Raw genomic sequence first — 26011 nt, 5'->3', positions numbered from 1 at the left:
ATGTATATATGTGTTTTTGTTTGAATTAATTGGTTTAATTGGAAAATATAATAAAATTTATATTTTAAAAAAAGAAAACTACACTTCTTTTCCACAGTTGGACAACACTTATACTGGGACCAACCATAATGTCACAAAAGCATGGCAAGCTTTTGAGTTCTCCAGAGCTTTTTATCTGGCAGAGATGTGATACAAAACAGAGGGGGAAGGAGGCGGAAAAATTAAAAATAATGAAGCACAAAAAGAAGGTAGTCAGCTTGTCAACTTCGGTGTTTCCAGCTAACCTGTTTATCAAGCAATCAATGTGTGTGGGTGGTTGTTTTTTTGCAGGGAGATTAGATAACATTACCTATTTACTGTAATAAGAAATCATGCTGCTTTGTGGGGAAGTGTCATGCACTGGCAGGATGCAGAGGAGGAATGGGAGGCACCAGCCGGGGAACTCCCAAGGGAAGAAGGCTCAGAGCCAGGGAACTGGTGATGGGACAAAAATGAGTGGTCAGTGGGAGAAGAGGAAGAAGACTAAGAGGAAGAGTTGTCGGAAGCAGAAGAGGTAACAGGGTGTGGTGAGCAGGAAGAGGCTGTGGCAGAGAGCAGTTCAGTCTCCAAGGCTGAAGAAGAGGCTGGAGAGGAGGTTGGCCAAGAGGAAGAGTTGAGACAGGCTGCTGAAGAATCTAGGGAGTCTCCCCCTCCTTCTGCGACCAGCTCTCCTCCCCTCCAGTCTCCTAAATCATGCTGAGAAATGAAAAGAGCAGAGCAGAGATTGGCTGTGTGCAGACATAGTTTGCAACTGCTTGGGAAAGACCCTGGACAGGAGGAGCCTTAGAGAGTGATGGGAAGGTGGGAGCCTTAAGACCTTGCAACTGCTTCATTGGGCAAGACCTACTGGGAAGAGTTGCCATTGTTGGCACTGACTAGCCATATTCTCTAGTTATTTTTGTGCTCTAGAAACCTTAAAGTCAGTCCTGCATGGAAGTTTACAGATGGGCAACGCTGCTATGAATGTAATTTTGTTAATTTTCTTCTGTCCACCATGATATTGTTTTGCTAATAAAACGATAAGGCCCCTGTATGTACTTGCTAACTCAGGTTAGGGGTGGAAGAATCTGTCAATTTCAGCTTCTCATTTTTCCAATCTTAAATTCAGTTTTTCAACATTTCCACATCATCTGAATTTTTTTGAAAAAAAGTCTTTATGAAAATTCATCACCATTTTAGTGTGAATTTCTTCTAATATAAACATTTTGCAAGCAATTTTGCCTAATATAATGCATTTTCTGTATGCTGTATTTTTATACACATTCCTTGGCTGGAGAACTGCGTTGCAATATTCAGTGAAGCATGAATTCTAAAGGATGACTAGGTTTAAGTTTGCATAGCAATTCACAAAGTGTGAATTAGGTAGCTTCAATTTCAAATATGAACTGAAATAAATCCCCCCATCCCTTATTCAAATCCTCACTTGAAGCAACCATGATCCCTATGTGATACACACAAGAACTAAACTGTACCAAGGAGAGTCCTGCAATGCAAAGAAGCACTCATGTAACCAATAGAAAAGTGATGTTTATTTTAGAGCGCATGCTACCTATTCAGTTACAAACAACATGTTGAAAATATCTAGGCATCCAGCACAGTGTCCTTGAAAAACAGGGGGAGTATTCTAGGATAGAAAGCTACTCTAATGAATTGGCAAAAGAGAGCTTGTACACATGTGTGAGATTCAGCAGGTTAGCAAAATGGGGGCAACCAAGTTTGCCTGTACATGTTACTCCTGCCAATCAAAAGTGCAAATGTGTAATGCACAAATATATGATATTCACCAGCATCACACCTCTTTGGGTGGCATGTGGGCATTGTTGCTGGCATAGTCCCTGATCCGTGGGCTTTGGAAGGAGGGTATGGTTGTTGCTCCCCTCTAGTGTGTATCTCCCTTATCTGACACAATTAGTGAATAGGATTGGTTTGCCTGGGTACAAACATATACATATTTACCTTGGAGTAAATCCAAGTGGAACTTACTTCTGAATAGGCAAGCATAGGATTGGACTGTAAATAACACATTTCAGTAGAATATGTTTTGTGTAGATGGATATTTATTTCAATGAGTAAATAAAATACTTGCTATTGCCAGCAGGAAAGGATATGGGATGAAGAGCCAATATTACTTAGAGGCTACTGTTTCTGGTAAACTACTGTAAGCTGGCCAAAGTTGTTTTAAACGCAATGGAGTAGAGTGATTGCCTCGCAGTTGAGGATCTGGGTGTGTTGAAGCTGTTAGGTGACTTGATGGATATTGCTGCAGAAGTACGGTATATTTCCATCACTGCATATCTTACAGCTTAATCCTATGCTTCTTTACCCAGAAGTAAGTCCTATTATGTTCAGTGGAACTCCCTCTCAAGTAAGTGGGCACAGGATTGCAGCCTTTGTCCCTTCAAAATCGTTTTCCCCCTTGCCCGTTTCTCATGCAAAGACCTGAGAGAAGAAATATGCTCCCTGTCAGACAAAGAGTTTGTTAAAGCAGGCGTGGCAGTAGGTCTTGCCATTCTGCTCCTGGAAGATGCCATTGTGCAACTGGGTGAGGCAAAAGGCACAGACAAAGTGCTCCGGGTGGAACTTGTGCCCCATGGCACTGACACAGCGCCCAACAATGGGCTTCCCACAACCAAAACACACTGTTCCCTGGTGATGGTGGTAGTGAAGCTCACAATAGGGACGTCCATTTAATTCAAAGAAGGAACCATCTTGAAAGCTGCAAAAACAGTCCTGAAAGCAGAGGAAGCCTGTGTTAGGGCATCAGAAAATAACTATTTCCAGGATTTACATAAGAACAAGCCAGTCAGCATACCGTACAGAGTCTGGATAGAGTTATCATGACCATCACCAGTCAGCTACTGTTTTGAAATAAGTTCTTCACATTTGAGTTTTGGTTCTTGCTTTAAATCAAAATTTCAGCTTTGTAGTTCATATTTAGTGCTTTATAGAGTCCACATTTGTCAGCATTTGCAGTTTCCCCATCTCAAAAATTATTCTGCTCTTGTTCCTTTATTATTATTTTTGAAAAATGAAATTTTGAGTTTTAAAATAGAAACGTTCTGTTTCCTTTTGATCTGAAACCAGATCCCCCTTCATATATGAATTGTGATAAGTAGGGAGTGGGTGTGCACTGCAGGCCCTGCTCTTAGCAATGGAGTCTAGTGGTGGCCCCACTTATGGACATTCACAGATGCCTGCACTGAAGAAGCCTTCACATGAGGCATGGACCAGGAATCACTTGAAGGATGCTTAGGAATCTGGCTGTTCAGGAGGTGTGTGTGTGTGTGTGTGTGTGTGGTACAGTATACAACTAGTATTTAAATTCTGCAAATCATGGTTTTGTTTTCACGATTTGGTTTTTAAAATCTGAACTTTGCTTTTGTTTTAGAATGTTTTTCTGTTTCTTTTGTTTTTTTATTTTACTCTTCTCTCTTTTTCTTTTCTTTCTGTTTCTCCTTTGTTTTTCTTCTTTTTCTTCTCTCTTTAGAGTCCTATGTGTAGGACCTTTATTAAGGTCCAGAGATTGTATACTCATGGGAGTGATATATGGGTTGATGGAGGACCCTGGATGAGAGACAGGAAATGTTGGTCTCCCAGGGTGAGAGTATAGGAGGAGAAAGGAAATATTCCAGGTGAGAGTTGGAATAAGCTACTGTCCTCTGTGTGTGGTAAGGGCCAAGAATTACTTTTAAGAGAGAACTCTGTCTTTTACTTATTTGATTTGTATTTTCTGTAGTTTTAATTTCACTGTCTTAATCTTAATAAAATCTTATTAAGAAAATTTTAATAAAAATTTCCTGAAGAATAAAACCTGAACTTTGCGGTTCAAAGAGCTTTGACGGTTTTCTATTTGGGAAAGGGCTTTCGTCCTGCACACCGACTCTTTAAACACATTAAAGTCATTGCTGATTTGTTTTTGTTATGGGGATTTATTGTTTTATTGATATTTTAATTTTGTTACCTGCCCTGGAATCAAATTCAGTGAGGAGCAATATACAATTTTTCAAACAAACGAATGAATCAAGTTTTGGGGATTTAAGCAACCTAACTGCGTGCAGGATTGCATCTAAATCCTATCTGAACTCTGTCTGGACTTCATAATTCTTGGTTCTGTTAGTTACCTCCTCAATACAAGTTGCGTGGCGTATATAAGTTTTTCGCCCAGCAACCCAGAATGACCTCTAACTGGAGCAGGCTATTCTGCATTTACTTACCCCACACACAAAGCACTCAGAGTGCCAGACAGCATTCAGTGCTGACAGATACTGATTCATCACAGGCTTGTCACAGCCTTTGCACTTGGAAGAAAAAAGGGCCATGAAATCCTTTTGGCAATATGGCTTCCCATCCTTCTCTTGGAAACCTGTAGAGTAAGTATGGGGAGATAGAGCTTTTAGAGAAGAGGAGCAGCATACCATGGTTTGTATTCAATGTAGCAATAAGATTATTCCATCATCACAATCATATCTGCTTGTTCAATGGAATGACCTCCTCTCTCTCTTCCCCTTCCCACTTGTTGTTCTGGGGGGTCTCCCATCCCACCAGTGAAGATTTGACATCACCCAACCAATGCTTATCTATGATTTTCTCCTCTCTAATTAGCAGATAAGTGTCCTTTCTCATAACCCTTAGAAAAAACAACCTTTGCTCCTCCACTGCCAAAAGGTGGTCAGTTGCTCTTTGATCCCCTCAGCCTTTCTCTGCCTGTCTTCTCAACAGTCAGAATCACCCTTGTAGGTGTCTCCCTTTCACATGAAGAGTACAATGTTGAGCCAAGGGGAAGAACTCAGTGTCACACTATTACAAACAATCCATCTGTGTAAGTATATCACCTTATCATATGGAATAATCTTTCCCCCTGTGGTGCTGTTCTGGGGGTTCCCCAAGCCAATTTCAGGGGGCTGGGGGTGGGAGAGAAGGAGAAGCCCCACTGCGCAAGTGGAAGCCCTTCCACAAATGGGTCTGTTACTTGAATTCCGCCCATGATCTTATTCTTGCCTTTGTTGGGATTTTGACCCACTACCTTCCAGTCAAATCAACATCAAAAGGCTGAATGTGATCAGTTTCTGCCGAATGGTTTTTCTGCATGGGCCCAGTAAGCAATGTCTAGTTTACCTTGGGTGTTTTACTGCCTGGGGTGCCTCCCTTGGAAACATTAAGTACTCAACAGGTCCTTGTGATTGAGATTCCTTCAGCTGATCTGCCTGGTTCATGGTTGGTCTTGGGAACATATTGTTTATTTACTTAATAGACCACTCCACATTTCAGCAGAAAACTCTAAGCGGTCCACCTGGGCTCAAATATATTTTTCGCAACTAAAGCAGGTTAATTAGAGTACTCAGGTTCTAGGCAGGCTGCTCTTTTCCTCCCTAAAAACAAAATGCAACAACTCGTCCAAGCAGATCGGGCTGTTCGTGCTACTGGCCAGCTAAACTGCACTAATCCATACTGATTCTAAGAATAATCTGGTACAGTCATAGGCCAGTCGCAACACACAGTGCTTTGCTAAACTCTTGCAGTGACAGTTCCCCTAAAATGCTTACAGCTCAGCAATCCACAATTGCTCAAAGCACGCAACGGAAGCTGAGCCATCGTCACACCAAGGATTAAGAAACTGTTGCAAGGCTAGCACATTTCTCAAAGTTGCTTCTAATAGCGTGAAGCAATAACACTGGGGTGTTTTCAGGCAAAGTCACTCCAATGGCAAAGAATGGTTGCCGTGAGCTGGCAAAAGGAACCAATCCACAGAGTTCAGGGACGAGTCAGACTCTAAATTCACCCACAAAACTTTCTGTGCTCTAGTTATAATTAGCAGTCTGGGGACTTGAGCTCACCACTATGTGCTCAGTAATCCACTGGGGGGCCAATTACTGGAGCTGGGCTCATGGGAGCACATCAGAGCCAGTCTGTGATCAAAAGTCCCACAGTGAGCACAAGTGTGTTTACGCTTTTCTGATGGTTGTTCACAGAGAAGGAAATAATAAGTCCCTGTGACATGCCAGCCAGGTAGCAAACAAATTAAAACACATCATAGGCACACTCACAATGCAATGACTTCCTCCTAGGACACAGACACAAGCTTTCAATGAGAACTGTGATGCTGGAGTCCTTTGGTAGAATGCTGACACCATAGTGACTCTGAGTCCAAATGGAGAAGCTTTGAGGAATCTCACTATAGAATTCCCAAAACAGTCTCTTATAGATCACAACTTAGAAAGAGTGATGAATGCCTTAGCAAACAAGTTGTCACTCATGAATCCTGGCTGGTTCTTATATTAGGTCAAGTTGAGCACATTATGAGTGACCTCTATGTACTGCATTGGATCCAGACTTCCTCTTGACTCATTTGTCCCACTGATTTCAATTGTCTTCTCTAAGCATGCCCATGTCTTGAACCAACACAGTGTTTTTACAGCTTCAGGTCTTTTTGAAAGAGTTATAATAATGCCACAAACTTTCTGGTCATCTCAACCTATTAGTTTAACGCCCCTGAAGAGGTGACTGAGTTGCTTCTCCTTTTAGCCAGGCTTCCGGGGTGACACCAGGAGGCTTTAGTACTTATACTAAACACCAGGGGCATGATTCAATCAAAATTAAGCACTTAACTTGCCTCATTGGTTTCAGTGGGACAGTGAGATCAATGTGACTGAAAATGCTTTAGAGTAGGAACAAACAAATCTGCCAATTTTGATTTCTGTGTTTCCCACCTTAAGTGAATTTCATCAATATTTTAGTGTGCACTTCTTCCAATATACACATTTTTAATACAATTCTCTCAAACAAACACAGTCTTCCAAGCAATTTCCCCAAATATAACATACTTTTGAATGTATGCATTGGTGTGACAGGCAGCTGCAGGATGTCTTAGAATCGACTTGGCAGCTCTGTGGAAAGAGTACTCCGGCCTCCCTTATACCAAAATGCTACACAATGCAATCCTAAGCATGTTTACTCAGAAGCAAGTCCCACTGAGCTCAACAAGAATTGCTCCCTAGTGAAGAGTAGTTAGGATTTTGCAGAAAACAATCTGTGATTTAGCAGATTTTAGTCTGACTAAAAGAGAAGGTGGGGTGGGAAAGGGAGGTTTCAAATGGCAGGGAGCAGCAAGAGAAGACTGAAAGCGCAAAAATTGTATGGATTCCTACTGCGCAAGCAAGCGTGGAATAGCTGAGGGAAGTGTCAGGGGCTGAGGGAGATGAAGAAGACGCACCATCATTGCCAAACACTTTCCCACAGTGAGCGCAGAAGAAATGCTCTGGGTGCCAGGTGCGATCCATGGCTGTGAGGATTTTCTGCAAAGAAAAGGAGAAGAAAGGGTCATGGGATTTCAACACTGGGAAGCCCTGATGGTTAAAAGGGCAAAAGAAGGTGGAGGCAGGGAGAGTAAGGCAAAGATTGGATAAACTCTCAACTTGCTCTTGATCTGAATCAGAACCTTCTCTCAAAGCAGCTGGAGGAGGAGAGAGAGGGTGAAGAAAGAGATGTGAGTGGAGGGCCCACTATACTACTACTACTACTACTACTATTAAAATTTCCATACAGTTCTTCATCTGAGGATTCACAGTATTACAGTTTACAGTATTAAAACACAAAAATTCATAGCATACTAGCAAACGAAAACAATAACCCCACTCCACCTACCTTGGGCGGGGTGTCATTGGGTGGTATAGAACTCTACAACTCCCTGAAACCTGTTCACTTGATCATTAAGTCCCTATTTGTATGTTCTTCATTGATGAAAGAAATCACCCCCTGGCAACTCAACAAACCTGCTGCACCCGCAACTGGGTGCGGAGAGTGCAGCTGAGTGGGACACAGCCCGAGGAAGTACCATCCACCTTGGGCCTGCCCAAAGAAACAAGTCTAGAGTGAGAGACTAGGGTGATGTCTGCTGTTTCCAGGAACTCTTCTTGATGTGAGACTTTTGTAGGTGGGCCAAGAGTTTGTTTGGACCCTGGGTGAGGACCCAGAGGCTGAGAGGGTGTGTGTGTGTGTGTGTGGTGTGTGTATTGATGTAAATTTTTTATATGTACTGTAACTCTGTATTTTTGCAATATTTTGTTTGAGTTGTCTGTTGTTGCTTCAGTTTTTTGTACACTGCTTAGAGATATTCTTTAATACATTAAGTGATACAGAAAGTCAATAATCGAGTCAAATCAAAGGGAGCAATAGCAGCCAGAAGGTGAGGCTAACATGACATACCTCCTTGATTGGTGCAGCACAGTAAGCGCAGTGAGGAGAGAAGAGGTCGTGGTAGTCTTCGGGGCAGTAGGCCTTGCCGTCCCGCTCATAGAAGGGGATAGAGCTCACTTCCTTTCCACAATGGGCACAGGTGAAGTGTTCAGGGTGCCACGTCTTTCCCAGCGCTGTAATAACCTAGAAACCAGCAAACCCAAGAGGAAAGTTTAGAGGCACACGTCCCTTTCCAACAGGATGTCTCTCAGACGTTTGTCATGGGGCCATGTTTCTAATCGACAAGCCCCACATTGCTCAGTGCACCACACAACCACTTTGGGTTGAGAGTGCAGGACCCTCAGCAATATGTGGCAGACATTAAATGGCTAATCTGCAGGAGAAGAAATCCCTTCTTTCTATCTGAGGCAAACCAAACACTTCACAAAGCAGATATGTGACAAACCATTAGTTGTTCATAACAAACCTCTAACCCAGTAGGGCTGAAAACTACCGGAGAGGTCGATTCTCTCTCTGTCTCTCTCCCTCTCCTACCTTTCCAACGATGAGTTTGTGGCAGGAAGCACAGTTGCCCTTGGCCACAGTGGCAACACCAAGGTCCTGCATATCATGTGTCAGGCCCTGCAACATGCTGTCTAGGTTGTCAATGGTATTCGGTTTGGCTGGTGATGACTTCTCAGAACCTTCCTTCCCATCTGAGATCTGCAGAAAAGCAAATGATTTGGGCTTTCACTTTTTCATTCATTTATTTCTATTTATTTATTTATCTATTTATCTATTTATTTATTTATTTATTTATTTATTTATTTTGTTTTAAAAAGACAACCCTCCACTTTTCTTATCAATAACTCAAAAGTGGTTAACAATGGGGGGGAAATAAAGTGATAACACATCAAGCACAGTAAAACAAGCAAATAATACATAACAGCCAAACTTTAACAGTGCCACAAATCTTCTTCCCTATACATAAAAAATACTCTCATCTTCTGTATTACTCAAGTTTCCTCCCTCTCTCCACTTAAAACTCCTAAATCTCACTTATTCTACAAAGCTTTTCCTGGATCACCATGCATGAAACTTTTCTGTCTTCTCCCACAGAAGTGTTCCCTCTCTGTGCACAACCGACACCTTCTGTTAATTTTTATTGCACCCTGTCTTCTGCCTTAGTTTTTCTTCTGCCTATGCTGGAGATGGGAATGTAACTTCTGCTCTTAATTTGCTATGGCTAATACAATAACCACAAAAAAAAACATTTAGCATTCCTTAGGAACAATCTTCATAGCTGTCAACTTTTCCCTTTTCTTGCGAGGAATCCTATTCGGAATAAGGGAATTTCCCATAAAAAAGGGGGGGAAGTTGACAGCTATGACAATCTTGGTGCTTCACTATCATTTCCCAGAAACTGCTGTTGTTTCTCCTGCAAAGGGTCAGCCGGGTCTGTGACTCACCTTGTCCTGGATTGTTCCCAAGCAAGCCAAAAGTTCATCCAACTGTTGAGCAGGTGTGGTGAATGAAGACGAATAGAGCACTGGCTGTGGAGTTTGCACTTTGCTAGAGGGGGGGGAAGCCAAATTTATGACTGAAGGAAAAGAGGAAGGACATTCTTAAAATTCTAAAACGAACCATGCTCCCTTTGCCCACCATGCATGTTCACACATAGGCCCCATTCCCGGCTACTCCTTAACTGCTACCAGCCTCTAAAACTTAGAAGGCAGAAATGGATCACTGGGTGGGGTGGAGTCACTACACTAGCTTCCTAGCAGGTGGGTCACATAGCTGTCAACTTTTCTCTTTTGTTGCGAGGAATCCTATTCGGAATAAGAAAAATTCCCTTAAAAAAGGGGGAAAGTTGACAGCTATGGTTGGTCATCATTACTTACCAGGAGATGTGGAAGGACAGGAAGGTTGGCACATTGCAAATGCACCAGCAGGAGCACTAAACTGGGTCTGCCAGTGCATTTGCACCACACTGACCTCCCCACCACTACCAGTGACCCACATACCAGGAAGCTACTCACTTCTGCTACAATGTGCCTGAGATCCTTTTAAAGAAAAACTCTCCCACATCCTCATCCTGCAATTGGTGCATCGATTCCATGTACAGTATCTGATTCAGGAAAGCCATATGGCAGCAGCATCTGCCCTCCCACTGCTTCCCTCCATTTCTCAAGGCATGCTGGCAGTGGGGATGGGGGCGTCTCAGTCCACCTTGGCATAAATCACACAGACCACGTATAGCATGATTCATCTCTCCCCACCCCTATATACACCCAACCATAAGAAAGAAGGTCAAGTTGCAACAAATCTAATCTTATCCCTCACCTTCTTCACTAAATTCATACATCTAAAGCAGGGGGGTAGCCAACATGGTAGCCTCTTGTTGTTGAACTACAACTCTCTTCATCCCTGGCCATTGCCCATGCTTCATACCCTTGACCAGCCTGATACCATTATCTAGTTAAATACAGACAAGATTATATATGAATTATAGCTAATAAGCTGAGTTGTTTTTCCCCAAGAGGAATTTTCACCTTCTTTGGAGTCCAAAACTTATACTTTGTGAATTGCATGAGGGTTCTTGGAAATGGGGATAATTTCCAGCCCAGGTACCCCTGATGCACAATGCATGTAAAATCAGGCATATGAGTAGTGCGAAAGAATGTTCCTTCTGCTTAAGATGCTGGCACGGTTTCCCCTTTCTGAAAAATAATCATGCTATGCTTAAATAAATCAACCTGTCCTTATTAACGTTCAAGAGTTTCAGAAAAGTTGATATCACCGATTGGGACATTTAAAGCTCTGGAATAAGAATGTTAAAAGAACTATACAAACAGACAGGCCTCTCTGTTTGGTTCCCCCTTTTAGTGTTAAGAAAGTATATGAGATGTACAAGTCTCTGCTCAGACCCAACACAATGGGTGGAGCCAAAGTGTGCTTTCCTTCAGCTCGCAGCCCCAGGGCAACCGACAGAAAGATTGTTCTTTCTGGCAGATAGTGGGGAAGCAAGCTCCTTGCAGCCATTCAACAGTTATTTTTGTGTTATAAAACTTACTTTTGGGGTTGTGGTATGGTATAGATGCATATGTATGCATATGAATGGAGACAAGCTTGCCATTTACCAGTGGCCATTTATGGTAGCCTTTGATGCAATGCTAACTAAGCATTAAGAGAGCAAAAGTTTACATGCCATACAGTTTTGACCCATTATCTGTGGAAGACTTCCCTCAAAAAAATATGCAGCACAAGTGAGACTTGTAACCTGCCTTCCTGATTCAGTGTTCATTTACCTGTAAATATGGTCTGCATCTTCTTCACAGCGTTGAACATCGTGTGCTGGTAGCACCTGGGAATATACACAAGAGAAGGTATACAAAAAGGACACTGTCCCCCCTCAAATCCACCCAATCATATGCTCCTCTCTAATATTGACTGTTATCCTGTATCAAACAGTTCTGAAAAGCAAAGAACCACCAGAAATTGTTATTCTCCTCTGTTTCTCTTGAGCTGCTTTATAGTTAAGTTGCCATCTCCCAGTGTGAAGCCAGCTCCTATTTGAGAAGACTTTGGAGCAGATCTCAAATATATTTTCTCCCCTACCTATTGACTGCCCTTATCTCCTGTTACTGCTGCAAAGTATTCAATTATATTCAAAACACACAGGAAAGAAAAGCAGACAACTGGATCATTACAGCATAGGATCGGGACAGCCATGCTATGCAACAGTCTCCAGATTGGGAAGTCTCATGTGTGAAAGATATATGCAGTTTAGGGAGCTGCTGTAAACTGAATCAAGCCAAAGGCTTCTCAAGTCCACTATAGCTGAGTGAGCAGGTCTCCAGAACCAGGGGCAGAGGTCTTTCCCAGGCTGCTACCTATGGTCCTTAAACCCCAGGGTGTGGAAACTGCAGCCTTCCTGATGTTGTTAGACACCAACTCCCAACAGCCCAAGCCAGCATGGCCCATGGTCAGGGGTGATGGAGTTGTCATCCAAAAACATCTGGAAGGGAAGGCCATAGGTTCCCTACCCCTGCTCTAACCAGAGTTGAAACTTGGGGACTTATATAATATATGCAAACCATGTGTGTAGCTTTATGACTCTGCCAATGTATAGATATGTATAGTTTCATTTCCTTTTTGGCTGAAATGACCAGGATGGTTGCAACAAGAAATAAACTTTGACTTTGACTCTACAAATGTAGTTGATTTGCTGAAAGGGGTTCAGTTTTCTGAGGTTGTCAGGCAGGTCTTTCGTCTGTGTTTTGCAACCTAATGGACTTTTTATGGTTTAGCCACATTTTGTGACCCCCCCACCAGCATATATATGACAAAGTGCTTTTACTCAAACTCTGGACTAGGTGAAACATGGCAGCAATGTGGTGGATTAAGCCAAGAACTGGAGTGGATTGTCTGCTGGGGACACAAGCTGTCATGTCGTTCCCCTGTGACCTGCAAGCCATACTCAGCCTGTTAATCTCTCTCTCTCTCTCTCTCTCTCTCTCTCTCTCTCTCTCTCTCTGTGTGTGTGTGTGTCCCCAAGACTGCTGAACTGATTCTCTGATGCTCCTCTTGAAGCGTCATTTCTGCAGTGTTTGGGAAGCCCTTCCCAGATGACTCATGCAAGACTGGGGACTGGGATACAGATCACTCGCTCTCCTCCACTCACCACAACCAGATCAATTATCTGGTAAGCAGAGTGAAAGAGAATCTGCATCCTCACCCTGGCCCTGGGATGAGCAGAGAAACTGAAACCTCTCCACCCATCCCAGTGCCAGGATCAGGACGGAGATTGCTCCCTCACCCTGCTGACCAGAGGAGCAATCTGGTGAGCGAGGAGCAATCTGCATCCTTTGCACACATCTATGTGTGTAGGTGTGTGCATGCATCTGGATCTGGGTGTTTCTGAGTGTGTTGCTGACTGTGTGTGCTCTGGGGTGTGTGTGGTGTACATGTCTGTTGTGGTGTGGCTATGCCTGTCACTGGCATTTGGCACCTGGAGGGCTTGGAAGCAGGGAGTGTCTCCCTCAGCCCCCAAAAGTGTAGTCACCCTTGAAAAGCTGAATTAACCTGCAACTTGCTAAGGAGGTAAACAGTTTAAGGAGAATACCTTCTTGGCTTCTGGGGCAACTGGATTCTTCTTCTGGATGACACTGGTCTCTGCTGCTGTTGCCGCTGGTTTCTCCTTGTTGTCACGTTCCAGAAGGAAGTAGCCCTTTGGGGTTACTGGATCACTCACAGTTAAACTTGCTGAGGTTTGTTCCAGTTCTGCCAACAAAGCATCTGAACAAAACAAAATTTATAGTTTAAATTTTGTCATTCCCACTGTTCATCTTCTCTTCCTGCCCCTATCATGCCCATTGGCACCTTCCATCTGATTCTGAGTGCTTTGGCAATAATAGGCACCTACATCTATCAATAACTAGCAATCTACCTGTCAATTTTATGGGTTATGCTGGAGCAAACAAGGGCAGAAGGGAGGTTCTTTGCAAACGTCTACCATTATTGGGGTAGGGGTGGGGATAATATAGACCCTGCAGAAGGAGGAAGCAAGTTAGAGATGTTTCTTCATTCCTTGATTCTTCTTCTTCTTATTATTATTTGGCGATCACTCGTAGCCGAGTAAGATTGTCTTCCATAAACACGGTTTTAACATTGAGTCCGTAAGTACAGGTCAATTCTGGATCCACACATCCTTCCACAGTGGGGACATTGGTTTCTGGGTGGGAGTTGATCATGGTGTGGTTTTGCCAAGCGTGCCTTCCTCTTAGCATGTTTCTCCCTTGTGTCCTGAGTTTGAGTGTCTTCAAAGCCTATGACACCTTTGGTAAAGGCTGTTCTCCAGTTGGAGCGCTCGCAGACAAGTGTTTCTCAATTGTTGGTGTTTATACTACATTTTTTTAGATTTGCCTTGAGACAGTCTTTAAACTGACCACCAGCATTATGCTTTCCATTTTTAAGTTCGGAATAGAGTAGTTGCTTTGGAAGATGATAATCAGGCATCCACACAACATGACCAGTCTAGCACAATGTCCATGACAGGGAGCATGATTAAGGAATGGAAAACTTAATTTCTCTCTCTCTCTCTCTCTTTCTCTCTCTCTCTCTCTTTCTCTCTGGATTATAAATGTGAAATACAGTATTTCCTGAGTATGAACATGAACAACACAGCCACACAAATCTTTGTCTAGATTTCTCTCTAGTACCACCTCTCAACCAGCTTGCTCATCCAAGGCTATATAAGAGGTGCAACCAAGCCCAACAGTTAAACATTTAAAAATCTAATTCATGGAGGAAGACAGAAACACTTGCACAGTTGGAATAAATGGCAAAATGGCTTGACTTTGATGGGATCATATGCACCAGCTGCTTATTTGCCCCTAAACATCTTAGGGTATAAAAGGCAGTCTGCTTATTTTGGACCTTTTGGCAAAGAGGTCTCTTGTCGCAAATCTCTTCTAACCTCAGGGTCAGCATGTATATTTCTTTAGATTTTTTAAAATTCCACCCTGAAGGCCAAGAGCTGAGAGCTAGATGCTACACATGCTCCGTGGGGACAATTTAGACAAATGTTTTAATATGGTATTTTATGTTAAATATGGCAACATCCACACCATACATTTAAAGCATTGGTGCAGTGGTATCTTGGTTCTCAAACGCCTTGGTACTCAAACAACTTGGAACCCAAACACTGCAAACCCAGAAGTAAGTGTTCCAATTTGCGAACTTTTTTCGGAAGCCGAATGGGCTCCGTTTTGAGTGTTACGTTCCCGATTTGAGTGCCACACTTCTGTTTTGAGTGTTACGCTGAGGTCTGTCTGGTTTTGCTATTTATTTTGCATTTTTGTTTTTGTGGCTTTTTTGTTTGTTTTTGTGACTGTGTGGTACCCAGTTCAGCTACTGATTGATTGATTGATTGTGTGGCTGCAGTACATTGTTTTATGCATCAATGGTCTTGTTAGATAGTAAAATTCATGTTAAATTGCTGTTTTAGAGGTTGTTTTTAAAAGTCTGGAATGGGTTAATCCATTTTGCATTACTTTCTATGGGAAAGTGCGCCTTGGTTTTGGAACGTTTTGGTTTTGGAACGGACTCCCAGAACGGATTACCAGTAAGTTTGAGAACCATGGTACCACTATACAGTGCTACCTCGGGTTACAAACTTAATTCGTTCCAGAGGTCTGTTCTTAACCCGAAACCGTCCTTAACCTGAGGCACACTTTTGCTAATGGAGCCTCCCACTGCCGCCATGCCGTCATCATGTGATTTCTGTTCTCATCCTGGGGCAAAGTTCGTAACTCGAGGTACTACTTCCAGGTTAGCAGAGTTTGTAAACCGAAGCGTTTGTAACCCGAAGTGTTTGTAACCAGAGGTTCCACTGTATACCTTTTTAACTCATGGCTTCCCCCCCAAAGCATCCTGGGAGCTGTAGCTGAGGGTGCCAAGAGGAGAATGGGGGCCTTCTAACAACTTTCAGAATCCTTAATGAACTATAGTTTCCAGGATTCTTTGTAGGAAGCAGTTGCCTCACAGACACTCTTGGGCTATGTAAGTCACCCTATTTATACGGTGCCCAGCCCAATTCAGTACATCTTCTGTCCTAGGTGCTACCACATACCTTGCTCTCAGGAAGCACAATTATCTCATCTGTGGGAGGAGCTTTCAATAGCCTTTCTCCTTGTCCTAATTTCTGCTTCCTCTGTTGACCTTTAGTGTCTTGTACATGACACATAATTACACCTTTAAAATATGTAGTTATAAAATCTGGTAGCTTTTCTCTCTCATGAAATGAAGTGTCCAAAATCAGAAAAGTGAGAGCCACAAGGTTGTTGTTCAGATACTTCCTCTCGCGGAAAGGAAAGATAGTTGTCACGTGGCCTAACAAAGACCTCAAACTTACATCCAGTTAGATTCAAATAATACAAAGGAATGTCAAATAAAGGACAAAAGTTGCCACCTTTTAAAGGCATGAACCATATTCCACAAGTTCAACGGGCAATATATTATTGCAGAAGCCTGAATGGTTCAATTATCTCAATTTTACGTGCGGATTTTTCATTATGGCCAATTTCAGTACAAACTGAAATTTAAAATTGTTACGATGGAAAATCAAACCTAGACAAATTACAGGCTGAGCTGAACTTGGTAATTATGCCATTTTAAGGGTCAACAACCAAGTTTATTAAGTCACTTGTAATTGGTTGTGCTTAATTCTGTTTTATTCTTCATTACATTATGATGCATCTCTCTGACCCACCACATTGATTTGTGGCTTTTATTGTATGCACACACACACACACACACACACACACAGGATTACCCATTTGTGGCAGTAGCTCTGATGTACAAAAGGAAGTGAGGTAGGGAAGGGAAGGATGATAGAATTAAATGTGAGACCACAGAGAAAGAGAAAGATATCCTTTCTGCATGTATCCAGCACAATCTAGAATATTCTAGAATTTAAAACTGCTAATAATTTCTTTTTTAAAAAAAATGTTCTCTCCTGTTTTCCATATAAATTTGTTCAGATGTCATTTGCAACCACAAGTTTCTCTAACCATTCCTCTTCTTTCTACTGCCTTACCAACCATTATCTTTCTAATGTATCACATTTTGTAAACTCCATATATTGGAAACTAACAAGGACAAACTTCTTCCATCTCTGTGGATAAAGTTTTCCCCTCACAGAGCTACAATTCCCAGCACCCTTAATGAACTACAGTTCCCAGGATTCTTGGGAGAAGTCGTGGGTTTTTAATGTGCCTTGAATGGGATTTAAAGGTATGGTGTGGATCTTTGGTTCTCCATTCCTCAAATTTATTCAAGTTCCTCTGTCCTAGCTTGAGCTCTTCCTTCTGGAACACCAGTGACCCAAATAAGACTGGTGCTTTTCTCTAAAGAAAGTATTTGTGCTTTTAGCAGCTGTCCGAGAGGTAGAAATTCAACATCTACAGCTCTTTCTTCTTCACCTTCTTTTTTCTTGTTATGGAAAAAGCTGTACCAGCTGAATTCTTGCCTGCCTTGCAGCTGTGAATGTTAAAAGCACAAAGCCTCTGCCAGATGGAACTGTGTCATCTCAACAGTCGGTGTTCGATCTCTTCACATCTTCAAATCTCCCTGTTCCCTTGCCCCCCATTAAAGAGAAGATGAAACAGTGTGCAATCTTCTTGTGCTTTCTGCACCATGTCAGTCCTTGCTGTTTTGCTATAATGCAAAAGAACTACTTACCTAAATCATCCATTGCCTATATTTGCATACAGGGTCTTCTCTCTGCAAGACGGCTGAAAGGATCCCCAACACAGAGAGACAGGTTTGTTGGGTCTTGGAACTGAAGGGGAAATGAACAAGATGGTGAGTGAGCGGGGCCGTAATTCGTGCAGACTTTTTCAGTTCCTCTCTCTAGCTGTACTTCCTTTCTTTAGAAGCTGAATGGTTCTTTCCCCCCTGCGAGTCACATTTTGCGCAGCTCAAAAATGTACTCAACATAGCTGAACAGGAAGAGACAGCAATCCAAGCTTATGCAAATCTGACGTGGCTGTTTTGTGAGATCTTTCCTGTAGATTTGGTGTGTGACCTGTTGCATCAGGCAGATTGTAACATACCCCATGAATCTCTTCAGAATGGAATAATGACCGGCCTCAGAATAAGTTAATACTTGACAGGTGCTGAAAACTAGAAGGCATTGGTTATACCCTGACATATTCCACCACATCTTTGGAAAATGCAGGGCTTGGCTGTACCTTTAGGTAGAATGAAATGGCCATCCCAAGGCAGTGGGCACTGTTTTTCTGTTTTCATGATATCGTTTTATTGTTTTTATGTAATCTTTGTATATTGGCCCAAATTTAAGATGCACTTTTCCCCCCAGATTCCGACCATGAAAAGTTAAATTCATGAACTTACAAAAATTGGCTTTTACGATATCGCTGCTGAAACAGACATATGGTAAAATGGAAGAAAAAACGTTTTATTGCCGAGCTTGAGACTGTTCATTTGCCATTTATGGGTGTGAGTGCCTGTGGAATTGTAGCAATTGAATAGCGATTTGCGGTTTTAGCAATTGTACGGTAACTTTTGCGGGCTTGCAAGATCAAAGGCTTAAATTGGCTCGGAGTTACAATTCTACTAACCGCAGCAATTTTCAGCCTGCAACCCAATTTTAAGGGAGTGGCTTATATTCAGGTATTGTCTTTTTTCATCTCCCCCCCCCCGAATTTTAAAGGTGCAGCTTATTTTCAGGTGTGGCTTATATCCGGGCCAATACAGTAGCAAGCCATTTAGAAATGCTTTACAATGAATGAATGAATGAATGCTGTGTGTGTGTTTGTGTAACAGCATCCCCTGTCCACTCCTCCAGAACCCCGCCTTGATATCCTTCTAAGCTGGCACTCCACTGGTTGTAATGCTGACCTGCTGCTTGTCTGTGCTAGTTGGCTGTGCTAACTAGCTGCCTTCTCCCAAAGCATCACAGGCACTGCCAGTGGGAAAGACTTCTGACCAACCAAGGCAGCAGAAAGGCAGCCAGTATAAGCTATGCATTCCAGTAGGGATTGCATGTGCTCATGCATTGTGCTGTTCACATGACACACAGTGGCACATCCAGGGATGGAGAAGGAAATTAGATTCAGTTTGTACTTCAAGCCAGTTTCACCTAATTTGCACTTTCCAAAACTAAATGAGAAAGAGTTCTCCTTCAAAATCCAGACTTACCCAGCAGTGCTTTAAAAATACATTTTATAAAGGGGAAACTGTGCATACAAATGCATATATTAGTTAAAAGAGCATACAGAAATGCATTGTGTTAAGAGAAATTGCTTGCAAAAATGTGTACGTTAATCAGAACTGCATGCAAAAGTGTGTTTACTAGGACAGATTCGCATTAAAATGCCGATTTTTTAAAATGTGGAAATTACTGCAGAAATGTGAAACACTAAATTTATGGTCAGGGAAATTAGAAATGGAGAGAAATGGAATTGATGGACCTTTCGATCCCTTGTGGCACAGCTGCCACCACAGATGCATGGCAGTGAGTGGGTGCAAGGGACAGCAAGGGACAAAATGGGATCCAGTGGAAACACTGCTGAACTGGAAGCACATTTACATGTGCCCAAGTGTTATGGCAGTGTTCCCCAACATGGTGCCTTCTAGATGTTGTTGGGCTAAGCTCCCATCATCCACAACCTCCAACTATGCTGGCTGGGGCTGTTGGGACTTGGAGTCCAAAAGGTGTGGAAGGCATCAATCTGATCTATGGGGCTAGTGTTTGGAGGCCCTGGCACCAAATCTAACGTGGGGTAGTGGGGAGCTGTCCTCTGGTACACTAATTGCCAACAAATACAATAAATGACTGTGCTTTGGAATGGTCAAGGAACTGTTTAGATGGCCTACCAAATTTAGCATGTATATAAGTGCAGGGGCGTAGCAATGTAAATTGGTACCCGGGGGCAAAAAAAAATTGTCGTCCCCCCCCCCCGAGGCATAGGAAGGTCTGGTGGTACCCGGTGTGGGAAATTTATTGTCACCCCCCCATTGATTCCCCCAAAATGGTTTTACATTATTTCATATTTTCTTACAAAGGAATAATAACAAGTAATAATAATAATAATAATAAACTTTTATTTATATCCTGCCCTCCGGCCGAAGTCAGGCTTAGGGTGGCTAACATCAGATACATAACATTGGTATAAAATCAAACAATAATTAAATTACCTCCTAAAAACATCTCAAAATCAAATTAAAGTCTAATTAGATGGCTTTCCACAGGGTTAGGGTTGGGAACAGTAAGTGCTCCAATGAACTGAAATTTCAGCCTTCACGACATAGAAAAACAGCCAAGTAAACAGCTGTTTTGGTGGAGGAGGGTCAAGATATTAACCGATATACATGAAATTTCATATATAGCTATATAATCCCTAGTATAGTAAGATAAGACCTTTGGAGCAGGCTTTTTTTTTATAAAAGTTTTTTATGAACTGCCCTAGTAGGGTAGTAATTGTTCCTTGATAATTTGTCACCCCCTCCATTATGGAACATGGTGCGGACCACCCCCTACACCCCCCCTTGCTACGCCCCTGTATAAGTGCAATTTGGCCAGAGAATCCAGCAAGACCACATTTAATTTCAAAAGAGGAAACATTGCAAAACTGCAGTGATTAGTTGCAAGGAAATTGAAAAGGGCGAGTCTAGGGAGTCAAATCTCTTCAGAGTGCTTATTGAAAACCACAATAACTGAAGCTCAGCTAGAATGTATACCAAAGATTTGAAAATGTTAAGTCCAAGTAGAGCAGGGGTGCCCAAACTTTTTTCAAAGAGGGCCAGATTTGATGAAGTGAACATGTGTGAGGGCCGACCAAGGTTGTTGAGCTTTTTTAAAGACATGACTGAAGTAGAGGCTAGCATAGTTATGGAAAGAGTCAAGGAAACTAGGAATGGCAAGAAGGCTTCTTTTAAATAAATGAGACTTGCTCGCATGAGAACAAATAAGAACATAAATTCTGACAGTACAAATGTGTCGACGAGTTTTTTTTTATTAAAAAAAGTGCTTAGCACTATTAATATGAAAACATAATGTTTAAAAGTATATTAAAAACAGGTAATCAAAGCAGGAAAACTGGCTGGATGCTAGAAACAGACCAGTTTTCAACCTATAGAAAACAAATCCTTCATGCTTTTCTGAAAACTCAAATCACACACACATTTATGACATCAGACGGGAGAAAACAACCCTACAGTTTTAATAATACACAAGTGTTGAAAGCTGCAACACAGAGAAGTCACCCACCATTTCTCCTACCAGTCCTCTTCAAAATGGTAAAGGTAAAGGACCCCTGACAGTTAAGTCCAGTCACGGACGACACTGGGGTTGTCGCGCTCATCTCACTTTACTGGCTGAGGGAGACGGCATTTGTCTGCAGACAGTTTTTCCGGGTCATGTGGCATGACTAAACCGCTTCCGGCAAACCAGAGCAGCAGCAGTCCTCTTTACCATTCACAAAAAGAAATACAGGCAACTCCCAATTGGGGGGGTTATGTTCTGCCCCTCCACGCTATAAATGAAATTGTGTATATTGGGAGCACCCTAGAAAGTCGTCCTGGCTCATGAGGAGACCCTCCCCAGTACAAAGAGGACATCTCCAGGGTGCTCCCCATTTTTGGGATCAGCTTCTGGGATCCCACAACATGCAGGTTCACAGTTGCACGTGAATAGAGCACATGTAAATGGCAACAGAGGCGTAGGAAGGTCAGGTGGTACCCGGTGCGGAAAATTTCTTGTCACCCCCCATTGATCCCCCCCCCAAATGGTTTTACGTTATTTCACATTTTCTTACAAAGGAATAATAACAAGTAATAATAATAAATAACTTTTATTTATATCCCGTCCTCCCCGGCCGAAGTCAGGCCCAGGGTGGCTAACATCAGATACATAACATTGGTATAAAATCAAACAATAATTAAATTACCTCCTAAAAACATCTCAAAATCAAATTAAAGTCTAATTAGATGGCTTTCCACAGGGTTAGGGTTGGGAACAGTATACAGTAAGTGCTCCACTGAACTGAAATTTCAGCCTTCCTTCATGACATAGGAAAACAGCCAAGTAAACAGCTATTTTGATGGAGGAGGGTCAAAATATTAACCAATATGCATGAAATTTCATATATAGCTATATAATACCATGTATAGTAAGATAAGACCTTTGGAGCAGGCATTTTTTTTAAAAAAGTTTTTTATGAACCGCCCTAGTAGGGCAGTAATTGTTCCTTGATTATTTGTCACCCCCTCCATTATGGAACTTGGGGAGGTCCACCCCCTACGTCCCCCTTGCTACGCCCCTGAATGGGGAGTTGCCTGTACACTTAAGGAAGAATAAATACTGTACTAGCCCGAATATAAGCTGCATTTCCCCCCCCCAAAATTCCGACTGTGAAAAGTTAAAGTGAGGCTTAAATTTGCTACCTTACAAAAAATGGCTTTTACAATATCGCTGCTGAAGCAGACATATGGTAAAATGGAACAAAAAATGTTTTATTGACAATTTGCAAGCTTGAGACTGTTGTGCAATTAATTCTAATGTCATTCATTGCTTTCCCCGTATTTTACAGTGCAGTATTGATTTTTTTATTTGCATTTACAGTGCTATGAATGGGTGTTTAGCCCACTTGTGGGTCCTCTCTAGTACCCTAGGATTTTCTTCTACATTTGCCATTTTCAGGTGGGAGTGCTTGCGGAATTTTAAGGGAGCGGCTTATATTCAGCAATTCCCCCCCCCCATTTTTTTTTGAAGGTGTGGCTTATATTCGGGTGCGGCTTATATTTGGGCCAATACGGTATTTATTAAAGGACACATTGTGTCCACCACCTCTCTCTCTTGATAAATATTAATTCAAAAACAAAATGCTCAAAATAGCAACCATACCCTCCTCATACATACAAAAATGTGCTTTGAGGTGTTTGGAGGTGTGGCCTTCAAGGAAACATTTCCGAGCATCCTCAGTAGGCAGGGAGGACTGCTCTTCCTTGTCCTATACAGAGGCTGGTGCTGCTCTCATAACAGCAGGAGGGGGAACCTTTACAACAGGGCCTGAAACACTGGCAATCCTAATACTCAAATTTCAAATGTGTGTGTGTGTGTGTTCTGCCCAGAGACACATGTAAGGAATCTCTTTGCCATAGCTTCACTTTTTGATTAGGGCTGGCTGAGTGGTGCAGAGACCTGATTGGCCAGAGAATAGATTGGCAGAAATGCCTCTGCAAGCATCTGTAAGTTCATAAAAGTATAAAATGTGTGTGGGGCACACAAAAAGTCTGGCTTTGAGATTTTTGTGGGGTGTTTTCTAACAATAATTCCTTGACATTCTCATTGGGAGGGTTGTGCCCCAGTGAGTCTAGTGAGTTTGCACTGAAAGTAGGGGTGTGGCATTAGAGGCCAGCCACCCAATGAAACGTCACCACACATGTGACTAACAGCCCACTGAAGGAAATGTGCTAACAGCAGTGACTGCAGATGCACAATTTGTTATTTTTACTTATTGGCTTTTCAGTGATGAGGGGAAACCCAGAATAAATGTAAAAAGAATGGTGGCATAAAGTGGAAGAAGAAGAAGAAGAAGAAGAAGAAGAAGAAGAAGAAGAAGAAGAAGAAGAAGAAGAAGGTCATGCATAAGCAGAACTGTTTCTACAAGGAACTCCCATCTGGAAACACCATTGGTATGTTAGCATACCTGTATCTTTCAGCTTTTAGGCACTGAGTGGACAAAACAAACTGCATTACTTGAAATGAACACTAGGTGTCAGAGACACACCAAAGGAGAGGAAAAAAACATGTTGGGAAGGGGGAATGCTCCTGTATAAATCTTGACATACCCTCCAACATTTCCCCAATGAAAATAAGGACGTCCCATTCCATAATGATAATTTTACTATTTATACCCCACACATGTTACTGGGTTGCCCCAGCCACTCTGGGCAGCTTCAAACATATATAAAAACATAATAACATTAAACATTAAAAAAAACCTTCCCTATACAGGATTGCCTTCAGACGGTTCAGGGGTTGGATAATTTCATAGCCTCCAACATTTCTCCAGTGAAAATAGGGACATCCTAAGGAAAAGCAAGACATTCCGGGATCTAATATTAAAAAAAACCCAGGATGGCTTCTCTAAATCAGGGACGTCCCTGGAAAATAGGGACACCTGGAGAATCTTTCCCGATGGAATTGTATGCTAATTTACATATAGCCCTGTAAGTGTCTGTTCAAACTTGTATTTTTCTGAATAGAATTGTTGTCTGTAAACATACATAATACCAGTGTTTTTTTTCCTTTAAAAATGTTTAGGGATACTCATTTTTACTCAAGAAAATCATCATTTTATCGTTCAAATCGGGAAAAATAAATACAGTAAATGGACAAAAGTGCAAAGATTCACAAAATGTTTAGGGGTATGCCTCCCCCTGTGCCCCCCCCGAAAAAAGCACTGCATATTACTCAAAACAAGTATACTGTAATCCTTCACTTCTGTAAACATTTAAAAAACAAGTCATGTTGTACCTTAAAGACTTAGGGCCGGATTCAACCAAATAGTTGTGCTAGTGCAAGAGGGTTCCACCCCCTCCTTTTCCTGCACCCCTCCAACTCAGACCTGCGGGGTCAGATGAAATCCCAGAACTTGGGAAACAGATGGAGGGAGATTGTTTCATCTGAGAAACAGAAATGCTTGTGCTGACAAAAGGATTGCCTGAATGCCATGTTTAATTCCACCCTAATAACTTTTTTGTTGCTGTTACAGACTGCCATGACCTCTCCTCTGTAACATTTTGAAAATATGATTGCATTTAGCAAAAAGTATCTTATAATTGTTAATATGTAACATTTTATAAAATAGCTAACCATGTTTGGTGTGCTGTCTTGTCTTTGGTACCTTACAGAAGTTAAAGCAGCTCAAGGTGTACTGTATACCAGAAGGCCATAGCCTGTAGAGAGTTTTCCTAACCTGGCTTTAAACTACTGCAGTCTCAGCTTCTTCTCTCCTCTCTAACTCAATTTTAATGCCACTTGGCTGATTCCTTAACAGCACACTCTCACACATACACAATGTGTAGCAAGAGATTAATACAAAATTGCATGCATATATGGAAAGTGATACAGTACAAACTTTTTTTTTAAATATCCCTTGGGAACAGTTGCACCATCATGTTAACAACTCAAGCATGAGACAGTTTTATTTCACTATGACAGCCTCTAGGTCAGAGTTTGGTCCTAACAGCATCATAATGCTTTGCAATAAAATTACTGTTCTTTTTGCTCAATGGATGGGGCTCTGCTTATTTTTGTTACTGAACTGAACTCTGGATTGGGTGTGCGTGTGTTAAGGCTGTTACAAAATATGAAAATGAAGGAGGCAGGCAGAAAACTCAAAAATAGGCATTCAGAGTAGAAGTTTAATTTGTTTGGTTTACAATTAAAAGTTACAAAGAATAAGTGTTTTGGAAATTCAATGTTACAATAAGTTACAAGAAAGCAGATTCCAACTAAACATCAGGAAGAACTTTCTGATGTTGTAAACAAAACCTGCCCTTATTCCCTTATGGGGTACACAAGAACCCTTATAGAGTCCTTTCTAGGTTCTCCATCGGTAGGAGAAAATAACAGAGGCAAACCAGAGAATATTTAGAACCAAAGCAGCTAGTAAGCCTGATCTTTATTAAAGCTGTTGCAACAGGGTGCTCCCCTCACACACAGGAGAGGAGGACCCAGAACAAAGGTGTGTCTGCCCTTAGATAGACATTTTAAATTGCCCACCCTGGAGTCCAAGACCACCCCCCAGATACATCATACCTATATCACAGAAAAGGCAGGCAGTCTACAACAGAAATCTGAGTGTGTTGTTTATCTCCTGTCTGGCAAGTTACCTGATTGCCTTATCTGATTCCCTTTTCTGGTAGTCTGGCCATGCCTTTGAGATGGTAATCACTTAATTCCAGAGACAATAGGAAGGTTCCCTCACCCCCTCCCTCTTTGCAGAGAAACATTTGGTCAGTTTGGGAATCAAAATTGTTTCAGGACTGTCTTCCTGTGCTGCTTCAGACATGAGGTTTATTTATGTACGTGTTTGCTTGCTACATTTATGAACATTTATTATATATACTGTATAAGACCTTAAAATTTTTATTACACTGATAGTAAGAGCTGTTTGACAGAGCAATGCACTTCTGCAAGGTGCAGATATGCATGTTGGTCGTTTGGGAGTGGTCAATTAATTATCCCAAGAGAAGCATTAATTCT

At 41.9% G+C, this 26011-nt stretch overlaps 1 protein-coding gene across 1 annotated transcript; it reads right to left on the bottom strand.

Annotated features, from left to right (window-relative positions):
* Positions 1-1548: 1548 nt before the first annotated feature.
* LPXN (leupaxin) lies at positions 1549-17703 on the bottom strand. Its single transcript, XM_033157948.1, has 9 exons — positions 17455-17703; positions 13337-13509; positions 11520-11575; positions 9681-9783; positions 8767-8934; positions 8242-8415; positions 7250-7331; positions 4254-4402; positions 1549-2769 (listed from the first exon to the last, which is right to left on the bottom strand). Exons 1-9 carry the CDS (start codon positions 17465-17467, stop codon positions 2503-2505), a joined length of 1185 nt encoding a protein of 394 aa, XP_033013839.1. The 5' UTR covers positions 17468-17703; the 3' UTR covers positions 1549-2502.
* Positions 17704-26011: the final 8308 nt, after the last annotated feature.

The sequence above is a fragment of the Lacerta agilis genome, chromosome 1 (assembly GCF_009819535.1).
Source record: "Lacerta agilis isolate rLacAgi1 chromosome 1, rLacAgi1.pri, whole genome shotgun sequence".
Lineage (NCBI taxonomy): Eukaryota > Metazoa > Chordata > Lepidosauria > Squamata > Lacertidae > Lacerta > Lacerta agilis.
Note: the sequence above shows the minus strand (reverse complement) of the source record. Positions and strands in the feature narration are given on the sequence as shown.

Excerpts from the sequence above, each read along its gene's own strand:
- LPXN (XM_033157948.1), bottom strand. Across the intron at positions 9,784-11,519 it reads GATGCAGACCATATTTACAG|CAAAGTGCAAACTCCACAGC; the intron begins GTAAATGAACAC and ends CCCCCCCTCTAG. Across the intron at positions 4,403-7,249 it reads GAAAGTGTTTGGCAATGATG|GTTTCCAAGAGAAGGATGGG; the intron begins GTGCGTCTTCTT and ends CTTACTCTACAG.